Source organism: Leptinotarsa decemlineata, unplaced genomic scaffold, assembly GCF_025532065.1.
Source record: "Leptinotarsa decemlineata unplaced genomic scaffold, Ldec_3_MD MMD2_tig00026307_RagTag_RagTag, whole genome shotgun sequence".
In the NCBI taxonomy this organism is placed as follows: Eukaryota; Metazoa; Arthropoda; class Insecta; order Coleoptera; family Chrysomelidae; genus Leptinotarsa; species Leptinotarsa decemlineata.
In genome coordinates this window covers 6,743,364-6,760,150 of record NW_027412681.1, presented here as the reverse complement: position 1 = coordinate 6,760,150, position 16,787 = coordinate 6,743,364, and the positions used below count along the sequence as shown (strand labels likewise).

Here is a 16,787-nt window from a genome sequence, read left to right as displayed (position 1 = left end):
AATATTGCCGAAGAAGACTGGTAGAAAAGGATTGAAAAAGTAATTTTAGTTGAAACGGACATTGTCTCAAAACTCCGACGTAATCTTCCATCTTACCAATAGTCTTGAGTTTCTTCGTTGTGGACAATAATCTTGGCCAGGTTACTTCTTCATGACCTTTTGAAACAACCCGCCGGATTTTCTATTTTATATATATATATATATATATATATATATATATATATATATATATATATATATATATATATATATATATATATATATATATATATATATATATATATATTGTTATAAAATGACTCGAAAACAACAATGTGTAGAGATTTTCATGACATCACAGAAAAACTCAGATACAGAAATACAGCGAGGACATCCTGTACATGTATTGAAACTCACAGACTCGACAGGAAACAAGTATGAAAGAGTGGGAAATTTAAATTTCAAGATGTGTGCATCAAAATTCATTGAATTCGAAAAACAGATAACCGATATAGGTTATAAATAAATGTCAGATGAAATAAAATTGATATCTGTGATGAAAAATTGAAAAAGGCATAATAAACTAATTGTTACTATATAGGAATGATGAAAAATTCAAAAATTATTGTTGCGAACCATTTCCTCAGAAACGGACATCAAGTGATGCTTTTGAAAAATATTTATATTTAGATATAAGTGAGGTTAATTATTTTTGTACAAAATTGTTAAATGAAAATGTATCTAAATTTAAGAACCAATGTAAAAATCGTAGAATAGATAATTTTTTTGATGTTGAAGTTGAAAATTTGTAGTTAGAAAATTAAGAGGTTTTCACTAGGGGAAGTAAGAGATTCTCAACTTTTTGTCAACAAATGGATTCTTCTCAAAGCGACTCAATCTGGTCTCTATAGAATTAAATTTCGTCGTACTCTAGTACGTACTTTAGTTCATCTCCTTTCAAATTTATTAATGAAGACGACTCCTGGATCGGATCGTCCAAGGTGAATATGCCATGGCTTTTATATCTTCTAACTGCCTCAGTAGGTGAAGGAAATCTTCTTCCGCCGCTTCTTTTGACTTCAATATGATGTCAAGCTCTTTTGTTATCGTTGAAAAATCGTCTCAATTGCGATCTATCTTTTTTCAAACTGTCCATCACCAATATCTCCTGTCAACAAATGTAATATTTGGGATGGATTTTACTATATAAATGAGAAATTAAATAAATGAGAAATTGAACTTTTGACTTTTCAACTTATTTTATTCTGATATTCAACAACTTTTTTTGTATTTCATAACACGAACAATGTACACATCGAGTTCCTTGATGTTATAAGCTTTCGCCCCACTCCGCCGGTTGATCTACAGCTGGATTTGCCAAACTGAATAGGAAAAAGTGTTTTTTGTATAATTCCATGATCATATAAAAGTAGTTGTTTCAAATATATTTTTTTCGTGTAATTTAATTTTACATGAAAGTAGTCGTTTTGACAGGGCTATTTTTACAGTTTTTCTCTAAAAGTTACTTCTTTGCATGATTTATACAACTTTGTTTATTTGGAAGATTCCTACATTTTTGTATCAAGACGAAGAAGTAGAAAGTCAAAACCTTTTTTTCCAAGTTGACAAAGACATATCAATTTCACCTTGAGATCATTAATTGATTTTATTTCTTTTGAGTGGGCCATTTTCTCAAAATAACAACTGACACAATACAAATAACATTTATTCAACAATTTCATTTGATTCATTTTTCGCTATTGTACTATTTCAATATAATGCGTGAAAGGTCGAGTTTCGATTGAATAAATAAATTAAATTTCCCATTTTCCAATTACCGAAACAAAATTGTGGTTTCGGTGGCAACGAAATCAATACATGAAACCGATACACATTTTGATATCGAAATGTTTCTGTTGATCGTTCGACCACCCTATCAAATATATTTTGGTGATTATAATTTTCATTACACATGGTCGAATAGATGGAATATTCTTTCATTAGTGAATGAACGAAATATCTGATCTCTGGAGCGGATTATTGTTATATTACGCAAAGGGTGATGAAATGAGCAAACAATTTCCATTATTTTTCTAGTTATTAATTTTCACGTGTTTGCACATGAATGGTATATTTCAAATTTGCTAGCGAAGAGAACATAAAATAGTGCCACCATATTGAATCTGGTTTCTGATGGAAAATGACTCTATTGTTGAAAAGATAATTTCATATTCGATCAAATAGTTTAAGAAATATACAGGGTTCCATTTTGCATTGATTTCCGGTTGAACCCGATTAGATTTTCGATTTTGAATGAATCTATTGAAAACACCAGAACACCGAAAAAAATCGGTTTCTCGACGCGCGTTTCGTTAACCAAGTTATCGTCGTCAGGGGATCATTGTGAATAAATGTTACTACTATGTTAGTGTTTTTATATGGTAGTGGCTTCACTACTACCTGTTACTAGTACCTAACTAATAGGGTTAGTAATACATGAATACCATCTGTTATTGTTCCTATGCTAAACTACTTGTTTTTTCAATACTGTAAGAAATTAAAGAATTAACTGTCTTAAACAAATATATTTCCAACAATATTTCACTAATCACAAACTAATTTATTTACAACACTGAGCAACTAACCCTAAATTTATTTCCACCATTTGAATTTCTTGTTTAGCCGCTCGATTCACTTTCTGAACTGCCCCCTTGAGTCGGGAAGCCGGGCTTATATAATGTAATGGTTCTTTCTAGAAATCAATAGTCGGTTCGGTACTCAACAAGAAAGTAAATCTTGTAAAGTAAAATAACAAAGTCATTTTATGTCTTTTTGAGACAATTTTGAAAATATCTTGGATTTATTGAGTTTTTATATTAAATATCCCAAAACCAATCATATATTTTATACATACTGATGAATTCTATAGAAAATTCAATATACTATTCCGATAACTATAGTGGTACAAGACATTTTGAAATAAATGAAACATTCACACATTTCAGTCAAAATAAATCATTTTGACTTTGAAAAGATAAAATCATTTTTTTCCATGAATACAATAGTTGCAGAAAATAATAGTTATTTATGATATGAGTGTTAAAAGTGAGGTTTTATTTTGTGAGTGAAAAAGTTTGTGAAACGAGAATAGAAGGCATTAAATGTATGGATAAATCATTAATTGTTCAAATTCCAAATACAAAAACGAAAATAGGTCGTTCTTTTTGCATTGTTGGAAAAACCACTGACTATTTTAGTGAATCTGTTGCATGACGTTCTTCTGTTATCAATCATCAACGTTTTTTTTGAAATACTCAAATTATAAATACAGTGCCAACCCAGTTGGTATAAACACGTTTGGGAAGATGCCCTCTATCATTGCTGAGTTTCTGAACCTCTCGGAACCAAAGAAATATATATAATATATATATATAATATAATATATTGATTCAAAAGGTTTTCTGCTTACTTGCTAGCAAAATCAGGACCAAATATAACGAGTTTAAGAAGCACGGAAGATGGTAGTCTACAACAGGTAGCTGAGGGTTACATAGATCAGATCAATATATTTCTTATAAAAAGGCTATCGATGAAAGAATAATCCCAACAGCTAGCTTCAGCGTAACAGCATCATCCTCTTCACTTCAAGAGTTAAATGTTAATGCCCATGAAATTGTCAACTCATATAGTTCAAATGATATTATATATACAAGGCTCTTCAACAGTGCAAGGTATTAATATCATCAGTTGTTTTAATTGTACTTTTCATATTAATGTACATAAATAATAATAATATAATTAATGTATATACATTTGTAACATAATTTAATTGTATCTTTATCTATTGTTCATAATAAAACTTCCTTTGTTTATTACTATGTGGTCGAAAAAAATTTTGTTATAGTTATTTATGTATCAAGGGAATTAGGAGGGCCTTAATTACCGATGGCAAAGTTTGCGTCCCGAGGGCCTCTGGCCCGAGGGACAGCAATTGCCTGAGGTTATTAAGGCTCATTAATTCCCGTGGTACATAGATAATTTTATTTCTGACCGATTTCAATAAAATTTTGTTCATTTTTGAAACGGAAAAATGTACCAATTCATTACCTTCCCGGTATATTTGAATCAGGTACCGTTGATTATAGTAGAGTTTTCTTGTTGCTAGGTTGTTGCTATGTTACTTGTTTATAAACAGAACTTTGTTATCAAGCTGTGTTTGCGGTGAAAACGTGTTTTCTACCCCAAATATAATGGAGGATATTTTGAAAAAAGCTGAACAAGCAAGAGAATCATTAATTCCATCGAAAAGTGAAGCCGTATACCAAAAAGAATACAAGATATATCTGGACTGGCTGACACGGAAAAATGTTATGCCAAAAGATGTCACTGAAACTGTATTTCTGGCATATTTTCAAGAACTGGTAAGGAATTTTCTATGTTTTTCGGTAGATTTGGTAGTAATTGTGTTTATTCGTTTCAGTCAGAAACGTATAGTCCGAATTCTTTATGGACTAAATGGTCAATGCTAAAATCGATGGTGACTATTAATGAGAAACGAGATATCACCAAGTTCAATGAACTACAGGCTTTTTTGAAACGGAAGAGTAAGAGTTATAAGCCGAAAAAGTCTGCTGTTTTATCTCCTAAAGATGTTATCAGATTCCTAAAGGACGCTCCTGATGATATTCATTTATTGCATAAGGTAATTTTTTTCTTATTTTCCTTTTTGTGTGTATTCATTTCCTTTTTTTTTGTTATAGGTTGTTTTGATTATGGGTTATTTTGGAGGATGCAGAAGTCAGGAACTTTTGAATATGAAGATATCGGATATAGAGGACCGGGATTCCGTTATGGTAGTGAACGTACCGGAAAGTAAAACTGGTGTATCGAAGAAATTTACAATTGTGGATGAAAAAGAGTTCTCCGCTTTGCCTTTATTAAGACTTTATATGTCTTTGCGTCCTAAAGGTATTGAAAGATTTTTTTTGAGCTTCCGACAAAATAAATGTACATCTCAGCCAATTGGAAAAAACATGTTTGGGAAAATCCCCAGCAAAATCGCAATGTATTTAGGATTGCCAAACTCATCTTCCTATACGGGACATTGCCTTCGTCGCACTTCTGCTACTGCTCTAGCCAATGCAGGAGCAACTATGACTAACTTAAAAAGACACGGAGGTTGGAAAAGTTCCACGGTGGCGGAGGGGTATTTGGAGGATAGCATCGAATTGAGAAATAAAACGGCGCGTATGTTGTCTACTTTGTCATCAGAAGAGGCAGGTACCTCGACTGTAGTGAACAGAAGCTCCAGCCATACAAAAGAAGAAATTGTTTCCAGTGGCGGAAGTAATTTTCAGGGAACATTTCAAAATTGTACATTTATTATTTGTAATGACGTGAATAAATAAAATATGGTTCAGTTTTCATCTCTATTTATTTTTACTTGTGAAAGGTAGAGGGAATTATGAAATCTATAATGTCCCAAGGGAGTTATGACCCTCTTTATTGATAGCGTAACTATGACGATATAAGCTTATAATATCCCGGTCAGAAATAAAAATATTTTTAACATTAGTGTAAACACTACTTTGTAGAGATCATCTTTTAATACTCTTGACAACCATTAAAAATGTCACTTTTAATGACAGTTGTACAAAAAACCATGTTTACAAAGTAGCGTGTTGAAAATATATTCAACACTAGTTTGAGCTGTAAACAATACTGTTTATTGGTAACCAGGTGATTTGGCGTCACCTAACACGGCCACTCCATAGCAAATGCAATAACATGAAACTAGTTAACTGACAAGAGATGTCAAAATGTGTTTTTATAGAAATATTTAATTTATCTATTTTATTATGAAAACAGGACAGTTGTACAAAAAACGTTGTATGATATTGGTGTCCAGAGTAACTCAACTCGCTACGCTCGTTTCGCAAACTTTTTCACTCACAAAATAAAGCATTACTTGTAACACTCGTATCATGAATAGTTATTTAATTTTGTAGTTTAAAACTTGCCAATGAAAATAAAAGCGCTGAGATGCAATCAAAAAATTTTTGGAAAAATTAAAGTTAGTAGTTATGCCGATAAAGTCGAAAGTAATGGCGGTCAACAATCTCTGAAACTACAATATAACACGTGAAAGCCTTGCTCAATTTGTCAGCAAAATAAACATTCATTTTCTAGAGCAAGAATATCAAACAGGAAAGGAAAATTATAGAATGAAGTATGAACTCGAGGTTTCCGAAATAACATAGTTTCATATTTGTATGATAAATTATTGAGGCGTATAATGATCAGAAATCAATTTGCTATCACGACGAAAATTGAACATCAATAAGATCTAATTTTTTCATCACTAACGAAAGTTTTTGACAAGCTCCAATTATAACATATTTACCTTTCACAACTTCCACAACCTATATTTACCAATTGGTGGCGTTCGTTTTACCGATTATTTGTTTTTCATCTATAGTTATGTATTGATCCATACACGAATGTGTATCAACCAATAACTGATGATGAGAATCAGGAAAGTGACTCTGTAGATAATATATATTTCAGTAAATTGTATCTATATTTACTTTAATTGTCAAAATTTAGTTATGGAAATTATCGAAGGTTATTTTGACTCCAGAAATGTGTTAATGTTGAATTGTATATCGATCTCCTCAAATATACTGTTGAAAAAGTATTCAAATCGTCTCTCATTATCTGAATTATTTATTATTTTCCGTTCACGCATCAACTCGCAAAATTTTAAACGTATGTCGAAGTCATCTGCATTCAGTTCAGCACAAGATGAAGTTTATTGTAGTGGAATTTATGGAAAAGTGTAGATAATTTTTCGGCAATCAACTTAGTTTCGATACTGACTTTCCACCCAACAAGGCAACTTCCATAGCTTTGTTTCTCATTGTATTATTCTGAGGGGGGTTTCTCCTTCGATTTGCCACCGATCGTCCCTCCAAATTCAGCTGAAAGTTCGATCAACTGTGCTGTAGTACTAGCGCACCTACCATTTTCATAATAAAGTTGAATTATTGATACTTTCTCTGCAGTTGAATGAGCTATTTTGACCAAAATATTAACCTGAAATAGTCACGGTCAAAATCTGTGCGATACTAAATGTAAATAATTGGATTTCTGAATACTTTCGAAGAAAGATCGATGGAAGTTATGTTAAGTTTTTATTACCAGCATTGAATTTCAGGATAGATAAAAGCAAATTATGAAAGGGCCAGTAAGGTAATTCTTAAACCAAAATACTGTTAGCTGTACATTGAACTTCATTTCGAATATTCTACAGATTGAAAATTGCAGGGACATACTAGCGGTTGCGGCGGTTTCAGGCCAATTATATACCGCTCTTTTAAGCGGAACCTCTGAAGAAAACATGTTTGTATATGAAGACATTCTGTAGTATATTTAGTATCAGCATTGTACCCGTGCGGAGCCGGGGCGAGTCGCTAGTCCTAACTACAGGAAATTCGTGCTAATGTGAGTTCATGTAGAAGCATATGTTTCGAATGGGCTTTTCAGTCTAGTTTGTATTTGAAACAAAATTATGTGTTAAATTCAATATAGAACTTCGATGTAGACATTGTTTCCCTACATGATTGAGCTCCATCATATTACTCCAGACAAGTGAAAAACTATTTTGAAAATGATGTCTATTCTTGTGGTGCTGGAGTGCCTTGCTGTTGAAGTGGACTGTATTTGTATCTTTATTTCTGTACTCCTATCGCTACCACTCGAATCTGTGCTGTTTCTGGTAATTGAAAATGCCGTTGCATATATTTAATGAATGTATATTTTACGTAGTTACAACTATCGTTGTTTGACAATCTCTCTCCTTCTGTCATCATGACAGTTGTCATAAAACATGACAGGGGCGTATCATATAAGAAATTCAACAAATAATTTCCCTGTTTTTTGGACTGTCGAGGTTCTACGAAACTGCCAGTTCGCTCGCCAGATTTGACATATTGAGACTTGTTTCATGAAGCTATTTGAAGCAAGTGGTGTACGAAATTGAACATGCTTCAATATTGGAACACGGTGGAGAAGTACAGATATTTTCTCTGGTCAATTAGTGAGTCATTGATTTCAGTGATTTCATTCAAGTGACTTGGCACATTTGATTCCACCAAGAGCGGTCAGAAATACACGACGGACTGTGGCTGCTCATCATTTTGAGGTTCAACTTAGTACACCTCGAACTTCACTGTTTAAGAACTCTTTCATTCGGAGAACTGCGTTTATGTGAAATAAACTTCCTGAAAACGTTTTTCCAAATGAAGTTAATCTCCAGCGATTCAGATCCAAATGAAACGCTATTTTCGCACAGGCACCGCTCTGAGAGGATTAAGGATTTTTCTGTAGTGCTTGTGTTTTGTCCTTGAAAAAAATATTTTATTTACCGGTAGGTAATTACGAAACTTATTGGATCTGGTGAAACAGCTAAAGAAAATCAATTCCAACTATGCTTGCCATCTTTCAGAGAATAATTACGATTTCAATATGTACTACGACATATTACATACATTGAATGAAGGACAAAAACTCAACCTGCCAGAATCTCTGGAAATCAGTACACGCAAATATTAATTTTTTTTTGTAAACGATCAGCAAAGAGTAATTCATTCACCATCTCTAAATTTGTTCCATAAAATGTCAATAATTAACTCCTTTACGAATAACTGTTTTCCCAGAAGTAATACAAGGTCCGGCTATTAAATAACGAGACTGGTTACGATGAAGGGTTTTATTATAAAAATTATTCTACATTCGAACACTCCCCTTCAATATACTCCTTTTCCCTCGCCACACCTTTCCATATTTTTTTTCCATTGATCGAAGCAGTGCTGGAAGTCTTCTTTGGTGAGGGCCTCTGGGTGCTCTGCCATTTTTGCCTTACCGCTTCCGTCGACTCAAATCGGGTCTCTTTCAAAGCAAATTTTATTTTCGGAAACAAAAAAAGTCGCACGGTGCCAAATCCGGTGAGTGTTCGAGCACTGAAGTGCGTTTATCGGCGAAATACCGCTTCACAGACAGCACGTTATGGACAGGTGCGTTGTTCTGGTGCAAAATCCTAGAGTTGTTCTTCCACAACTCAAGCTGTTTCTTACGAACTCGTTCTCGTAGTGTTGCTAAAACTGACAAATAGTAAGTCTGGTTGACAGTCTGACTCTCTTGAGCCCAATCAGTCATCACGATACCGTTAATGTCGAAAAAACCATGAACATTGCCTTGAATTTTGTTTTGGACATCCTTGCTCTCTCGGCCCTTACTGAAGCGCTTACACCACTCAAAAACACGCGTACGAGATAGAGAATTGTCCCCATAGGTCTCTTGCAACAATTTATAGCACTCAGTCGGCTTTTTTTCAATTTAACGAAAAATTTGAGATTGCTACGTTGCTCCTGTTTTTCGTCACACATGGTTTTCGGCACGAGAGGAAACACGTTCGTTTCAAACCGCTACTGCACAAATACTATAATGGTGACGAAAACGTGTTTTGGTACGTGAATAGAGACGATTTCCAGATACCCAAGGCACTACTCGTTTTTTGCCCCTACCGTCTAGGGCGCCCTCTAGCTTCATGTTTTTCCATAATTAATCATTTATCTAATTCAGTTTCACAAGTGAAAAGACAATATTTGACCGGTTTCCCTAGAAATAATATTCTGTTGTTATTATTTGTTTAGAATCTACCTGTTTCGACAGATTGCCATTTGGCATTTATCATTTTTCAAAATCATTCAGGCGTTAGTTTTCAAATGTGGCCCTAATTTGCGAGAAATTTTCACTCCTCTTTTTTATTAATCAGTGGGCTGTGCTTGAAGACTGGCAGTAAACAAATATAAAGAAACGAACTTTAAACGTCCAAGTCAGTTTCGCCTCCAAGCCTACACAGTAGGTTGAATGGACTGACGCCTATCAGAAAACAACTACGCCCCTGGCTAATACCACGAAGGGCGTCAGTGTAGGAGTCTTCACAGCAAATTTCCTGCATATGCAATTGGCAATACAACCGAAAGAGTCGACCTTCAATTTTGGAACGGGCACACTTACAGAACGGTTTCGGGCTCATTAGCCACTCGCCAGTGCAAGATAATGGCCATCATCGACCTAAAGTCAATGATATTCCACAATTGAAAATCGGAATTCTTTCAGAGTAATTCATTCTTCTTCCTAAGTTGGAGCGAACAACAAAATGATACTCCACCTAGTGGATGAGGTACTAACCAACTGCATATCCGAAATTTGCCCGATTCCTCTGAAAAAGGAAGAAACAGTTTCTTATTAGTCAGTGGGCTATGCTTGAAGTCTGGCAGTAAACAAATCTAAAGAAATGAACTTTAAACGTTCAAGCCAACCTCGGATATAACTACACAGTAGGTTGAATGGACTGACGCCTGTCAGAAAACTACTCCCCTGGCTAATACCACGAAGGGCGTTGGATTATATCCGATAGGCGTCAGTGGTATTAGCCAGGGGAGTAGTTGTTTTCTCAAAGGCGTCAGTCCATTCAACCCAGACTGGCTTGAACATTTAAAGTTTTTTTTAGGTTTCTCATTCTTATTCGTTTCTCCGAATTTTCTTCAATTGATTCAAATATTTTTCCATTGGGCTCATCCAAATTTGGAAGTTTTTTTCAATGTTAATCAAAAATACTGTAATCAAAACACTCTTTATATTTATTATTCTTCAGCTCATTTTAGTTGATCTTGTCCGAATATATGCGGTGATAAATTACGATTATTCCAGAATACACGCCGTCGACCCTGTTGAAGAGGATACTTCGGAAAAATCCTCTTAAACTCGACCCTCTGGAGCATTATGCCACCCTCTATCTGGCCGTGGCTTTTTTCGGTGTGTTCTTGGGTCCGGATTTTCCGCGACTTAGCAGATATTTATGGCCCGGAGTATGGAAATTATACATTTAAATTTAGCGAACATTAAGGCAAAACACGTAGGTGCCACCTCTAATTTATCGTAACAATAAAAGATATTCTCACGTTTAGTATTCTGTATCGGTACGCGTAGTTTGTATTATAGTGGAAGAGTGTTCAGTTTTTTCCAACGTTCTGGATATGTTTATTGCCGTGTCGGGACGTTTGGAAAACACTAGAGTTAATTGTTTCGTTTCGAGTGATTTGTTGAGCTTTCCTGTCCCCTTTTTTTTAAATTTCGTATACTAGTTGTTTTTGTTATTTATTTTTCATTATACTGAAGCCTCAAGATTGTGTTAAGTGAGTGACTTTTGTATTCGTAAGTATAGATTGTGTAGCAATCCTGTGAATCATATCTGATTCAATACCATAACGAATGCTTGGAGAAAAAAATTTATAGGAAAAAATGTTTTTTGTATAATTCAATGTTTTTTCAGTTTCTTTTTCAGTTTGTATGTGAAAATGACCTCTATGCATTATCTACATATCTTTGTGAAGATTTCATTTTGAAATTATTTCCTTTTTTTTTGTAAAGATGGAGAGGTAGAAAGTCATAATATTTCTCTACCTTATATGTTTTCTCATGTCAATTAATTTCAATCTCAAAGAATCGTACAAAACCAAGATATTAAAAAATGTTCGATTTCACCATCGAGTTTGAGTGAATGAGATATCATTAAAGAGCATTTCAGAGGTCATTGACGATCCAAGCCTTTTCATTTTTTCTTTAAAAGAACCGAGGACGTTCATTTAACTTTTCCGTTTTCTACATTCATCGGCGGAAAGTTGAAGGGAACTTTTTCCCCATGGCGAATCAGAGTTGTTGTATAATTTTCGAACCCTTCATTATAAGCCTAAACTCATCTCATTAAATAGTTTGAAGTTTACGTCTCTTTGAATTGAAATCATGCCATTTTCGTTGAAATAGACCTTTGCTTGAAATGAAGCCATGAATGGAAATACCGAGAGGCCAAAATTCAGTTGCACCCTATTAATTTTCTTACGTTTTCCCGTGTGTTGGACAATATTTGACCACACTGTACTCTTGAACTGAACATCATTTCTCTGCTACACTGACAATACAACCCAAACACTCTAACCGAACCTTGAACTGATACTCAAATGTCTATTGCCTCATTAGATCACTTCGTACGGCACTGACAACTAGACATCGCGATCTTCGTGTTTGTAGTGTTTATATATGGTAATAGAAGTTTCTCGAAGCTGATATGGAAGTCGCTGGAAGTCTCTCGAGGCGACATCTAGAACAATTTCGAAGCGTAATTCGAGTTGAGCTCAATCTTGACCAAGTCACAATCGATCTACGACGACCAGCGGCGGCCGGCGTTATTTTTTCCAGGAAATGAAGACAGCTGAAGATACGATTTCGGATGTATTACACAACAACTGTAGGAACTTTTTGAGATGAGAGCTGTTCTCGAAATAATCGAATGGAGGTTCTTGATTGAACTTCATGATGGCTACACTACGCACTTTTCATACGATGTTTGGTATGACCATCCATAAGGACCATCCTTATTTTTTTAAACTAAAAGTATTTTTGTTGACAAAATGATGCCTCTCAATTCTGCATTTACATTTGTACCACTCATGACTTTTTCTCGGCGTTTCACCCCAAAAAATATCATAACTGAGATGCTTTTGTATGGAATTTAATATCTGGGTAAATGTCTGATTTGTTTTTGAGAAGTAAAAAACCGAACTCGAAGCCTGTTATGAATATTCAAAAATCAATTGCGCTTACAAACTCTGAAATTTCGAGAAAATCGTAACTTGTTTATTAGACAACATGTTATCATTATGTGAAGTACCCCGTTTCTTTCATTTTTATTTAGGTCATTGTACCCGAGATTGTATCCGAAATATTTAAAATCAATGCAACATTTATAATATTGTAAAAAAATACCACCTTTGTTTCATTCCAGCTGAAAGAGATATTGTGTTATTTATCATGCATTGATGAATGCAGGATTGAAGGAGGTACAGTCGAAGTAACCTGTATTGTGAATAGTTGAAGCTATCGGCATCTCAAAGGTAAAAAAAAACAATACAGTGAAATAATCCCGCTGCTAACTAGTCCACGTTGAATGTGGGGATGAGTATCGCCGTTGTGTCTGTCGTCAATGTTCAGTTCAGGAACTGATCGCGATTTGAGTGTTGAAATTCGATATTGGTGCAGTTATAATTACTTAAAATTTTTGTTGTCTGTTTAAAATGTGGCGTGCTTGGACAAGTACTAATAGTAATAACGAGTGTGTTAACAATGCAGACTTTTTCCTGTGTAATGATTTCAATAGCGATGGTGAATAAAGCGAAAAAGATATACCAGTTAATGAGATTCGGATGCATTTGAATATTGAAACACAGAAAGTATGTTTCAATGTATATGAGAATCTACATCTCCCGTTTGGTTTCGAGATAAACAAACTATTACAAGCAGCATCAGATTTGACTGAAATTCCTTTCTCAACTATACGTAAAATAGTCAAAAACAAACCTTATGAACGCAAGCGGCGATGTGATACGGGATTACCAAAACCTTTAGATGTTTATCTGATAAAATCATTGAAAAAAACAATATACGACTGTTACAAAAGCAATGAGATTCCTACAACTGAAATCAGAAGGAAGAAATTGAATACTTCCGGACATAACGTGAGCTGCTGTGACAAAACTCTTCAGGATTGGATAAAGAAACTGGGATTTAGATTTAAAATAATAAACAAAAGTCAAGCAGCTACGGAAAGCAGAAGAATAGTGGAATTGCGTAACAAATACTTAGAACAAATAACTAAATATAGACAAGAACAACGGCAAATTTTCTATTCGGATGAAACTTGGTATGACACGCACGACACAGTTACGAAAGGGTGGACTGATGGTTCGAGAGTGTACGCCTAACATGCCTGCAAACAAAAGATCGCGACTAATCATTGTGCATTGCGGAGGAAGTAAATGATGGGTTCAGAATCCTTTGAAATTATTTGTAAAAAAACTCAAGGACTGCAATGTTGAATATCATAAGAACATGGAACCTAATATTTTTGAGGAATGGTTTGAAAACACATTGATCCCAAATTTTGATGCGAATAGTGTAATAGTTCTTGACAACGCTTCCTATCATTTGCGATAGCTCATACAAAGTTTTTTCTGTTTAAAAAAAAATCTGTTTAAAATCTGTTTTTCCGTTAATCAGCTGCCGCCCCCATACGAACGACGACTCTCAGAAGTTGAGAAACTTGTGCGAGCTAAGGACTAACGAGGTCTTACCTTTTAACGTGTGATTCCTAACACGGTTATTGATAACAATTTGTATTGTGAAGATACTATATCAAAAACCAACTATTTGAAGTTTTACAGACAAAAACCATTGGAAAAGTGTATGCCCTTGAGAGTATTGCAAAAATTTATGGATACACCATACTGAGACAAAATTTGATAAGAAGGTAATTAACGAAGAAGACTGACAGAAAACTCTTTGTTTTCCTTGTTAGTTAAAATTATTTTACTTCCTCTCTTAGTTCGTACAACCTCAACAACATGTTTCCTTTGGAAAGTCAATGCACTTCCGTGTGGAAAAGCAAAGTTTCGTGTTCAGAGTTCATGACAGAACACAAGTGTCTGAAGAGACAAGTATTGAGTGCATTTTTTTCAATGAAATTAACTAATTTTATAGCTATTTTCATCGTCAAAGCAAAGCATTCTGGAAGCGTCTTGGTAGCTAGTACTTGACGATGAATAACGCAGTGCGTCGTAATTGCAAACGGATTTTTGGTTGTTATCAATGCTGCAAGACCAGAGCGAAAACCAAGCATAGCAGGGGCACCGTCCGTACAAAACCCCGCAAGCCGTTCCCACATATGTCCATGTTTCTCCATATATTGACTTATTGCATCTATAACATCTGCACCTTGTGACGTCGTTTCAAGTTCTTGAGAAAGTAGTAACTTTTCTTCAAACATTTTAGCGGCGGATCGCATTGTATCGTGTCGACTCATCTAACATATTTATAAGGTTGGTTCCGCGGACCGCTTGGGATGCTTCCAGGGACCACCAGTGGTCTGCGGACCACCGGTTAAGAACCACTGCTCTATAGAATCAAAGTCAGATCCACAATTAATAATGGTAGTATCGTCTGCGAATAGCTTGAAGATGGTAATGCTTTGGTAAACATCTGACTTCGACCCCTTGCTTGGCAGTAAAGTAAACCTCATTTCAAATTACGAAACCAATTCAGAAAACGCATCCAGGTTCAAAACGTCTTTTCTGGGACCACTTCAGATTCCAAATTTTTTTTTTCAGTCATAAAAGTTAATCAGATTACGTTCGTGAAATGAAGACATTTTTGCGGAAAAACATGGATGGAAAAATGAAAAAGAAGAGGATAAAGTTTGAAATAATGGGTGTCATTTCGGATGTATAATGCTATTATGTGGCGTCCCTAGCCAAGCATTCGGTTTGAAGTATCTAATTAGGATTCGGAGGCGTATCCAATAGAGAAAGTGGGGATATTATAATAATTATTAATTGTATTGATGTGGTGGGTGAGTTTTTGTAACAACTCAACTTCGTTTTTTCATTACATACTTATTGAATCCGGCGTTTTTTTCCCAGACAAATTTGCAGAAATTTCAACACCACGATGTCTGTTCAAAAAATTAGGTGACTACATTTTTCTCAAAAAATATTTTCCGAATTGGTTTGTAGAGGGGCAGACCGTTCTTATCCCCAAAAGCGGAGATTTATCTATTCCTAAGTATTACAGACCGATAACTTGCTTGAATTCGTCTAACAAGTTGTTTACAAGCATCTTATACCCACGAATACTCACCGCAGTTGACCGAGTGTTCGAACGGATATACGAGCAGAGAGGGTCGAAGAGAGTAGTCGCTGGATGTAAAGAGAACCTGCTCATCGATAGATGTGTAACGCAGGACTCGATAAAATATAAGCGTAACCTTTCTATGGCCTGGATCGATTACCGTGAGACATTTGATACAATTTCGCATGAGCTCATCTTGCATTTGCTCAGATGCCTTGCGGTACCCGATAACATAGTGAGATGCATTGAACAATTGATACCACTTTGGCGAACTCGCTTCACCATAACATCTGGTCAAGCAAGAGTCCAAACAGGGTGGGTCACTTTCAGAAGGGGTGTATTTCAGGGTGATTCCCTCAGTACCCTTCTCTTCTGCATCTCACTATTGCCATTACCCGTTGCGCTCAGATATATTCTGGGGTATAACTGTGACATTCCCGAAAACCGGAAGCACAAGGTCACCCGTTTGTTTTATAAGGATGATCTTAAACTTTATGCCTCTGGAGAGAAGGATCTCCATCAATCCTTGAGGGTGGGGGAAAAGTACACGCATGCTATCGGTATGAAATTCGGGATAGACAAATGTGCAATGGTCCATCACAAAAGAGGACGATGTGGGGACTACGGAGAGGATGTGCAGCTCGTAGATGAAAGCATCCTACACCATCTGGATGCCGGAGAGACGTATACTTACCTCGGGGTGGAACAACGCCACTCACAAGAAGTAACAGCAGTGAAAAACTCTCTCCGCGGCAAGTATCAGCACAAACTTCGACAGATCTGGTCATCGGAACTGTCGGGGAAGAACAGAGTTGCTGCAACAAATATGCTTGCCGTTTCAATCTTACTCTACTCGTTTGGAGTAGTGAAGTGGACTCGGGAGGAGCTGGATCAACTCGACGTAAAGACCCAAAAAATGATGCATCTCTATAGGAGTTTACATCCCAAATCGTCCGTTCCACATTGGAGAACTTGGCTTATCAAAGCGTCTGACATATTCGCTT

The 16,787-nt window shown here is 35.5% G+C and overlaps 2 protein-coding genes across 2 annotated transcripts in view; both read left to right on the top strand.

The window, feature by feature from the left end:
- Window positions 1-16,787, top strand: part of LOC111504397 (uncharacterized) — an 859,110-nt gene that overhangs the window by 23,559 nt on the left and 818,764 nt on the right. The window lies entirely within an intron of this gene.
- LOC141485115 (uncharacterized) lies at window positions 3,879-5,405 on the top strand. The gene is made up of 3 exons (XM_074181155.1): window positions 3,879-4,400; window positions 4,460-4,681; window positions 4,740-5,405. The coding sequence occupies exons 1-3, from the start codon at window positions 4,230-4,232 to the stop codon at window positions 5,385-5,387; spliced, it is 1,041 nt and encodes a 346-aa protein (XP_074037256.1). The 5' UTR covers window positions 3,879-4,229; the 3' UTR covers window positions 5,388-5,405.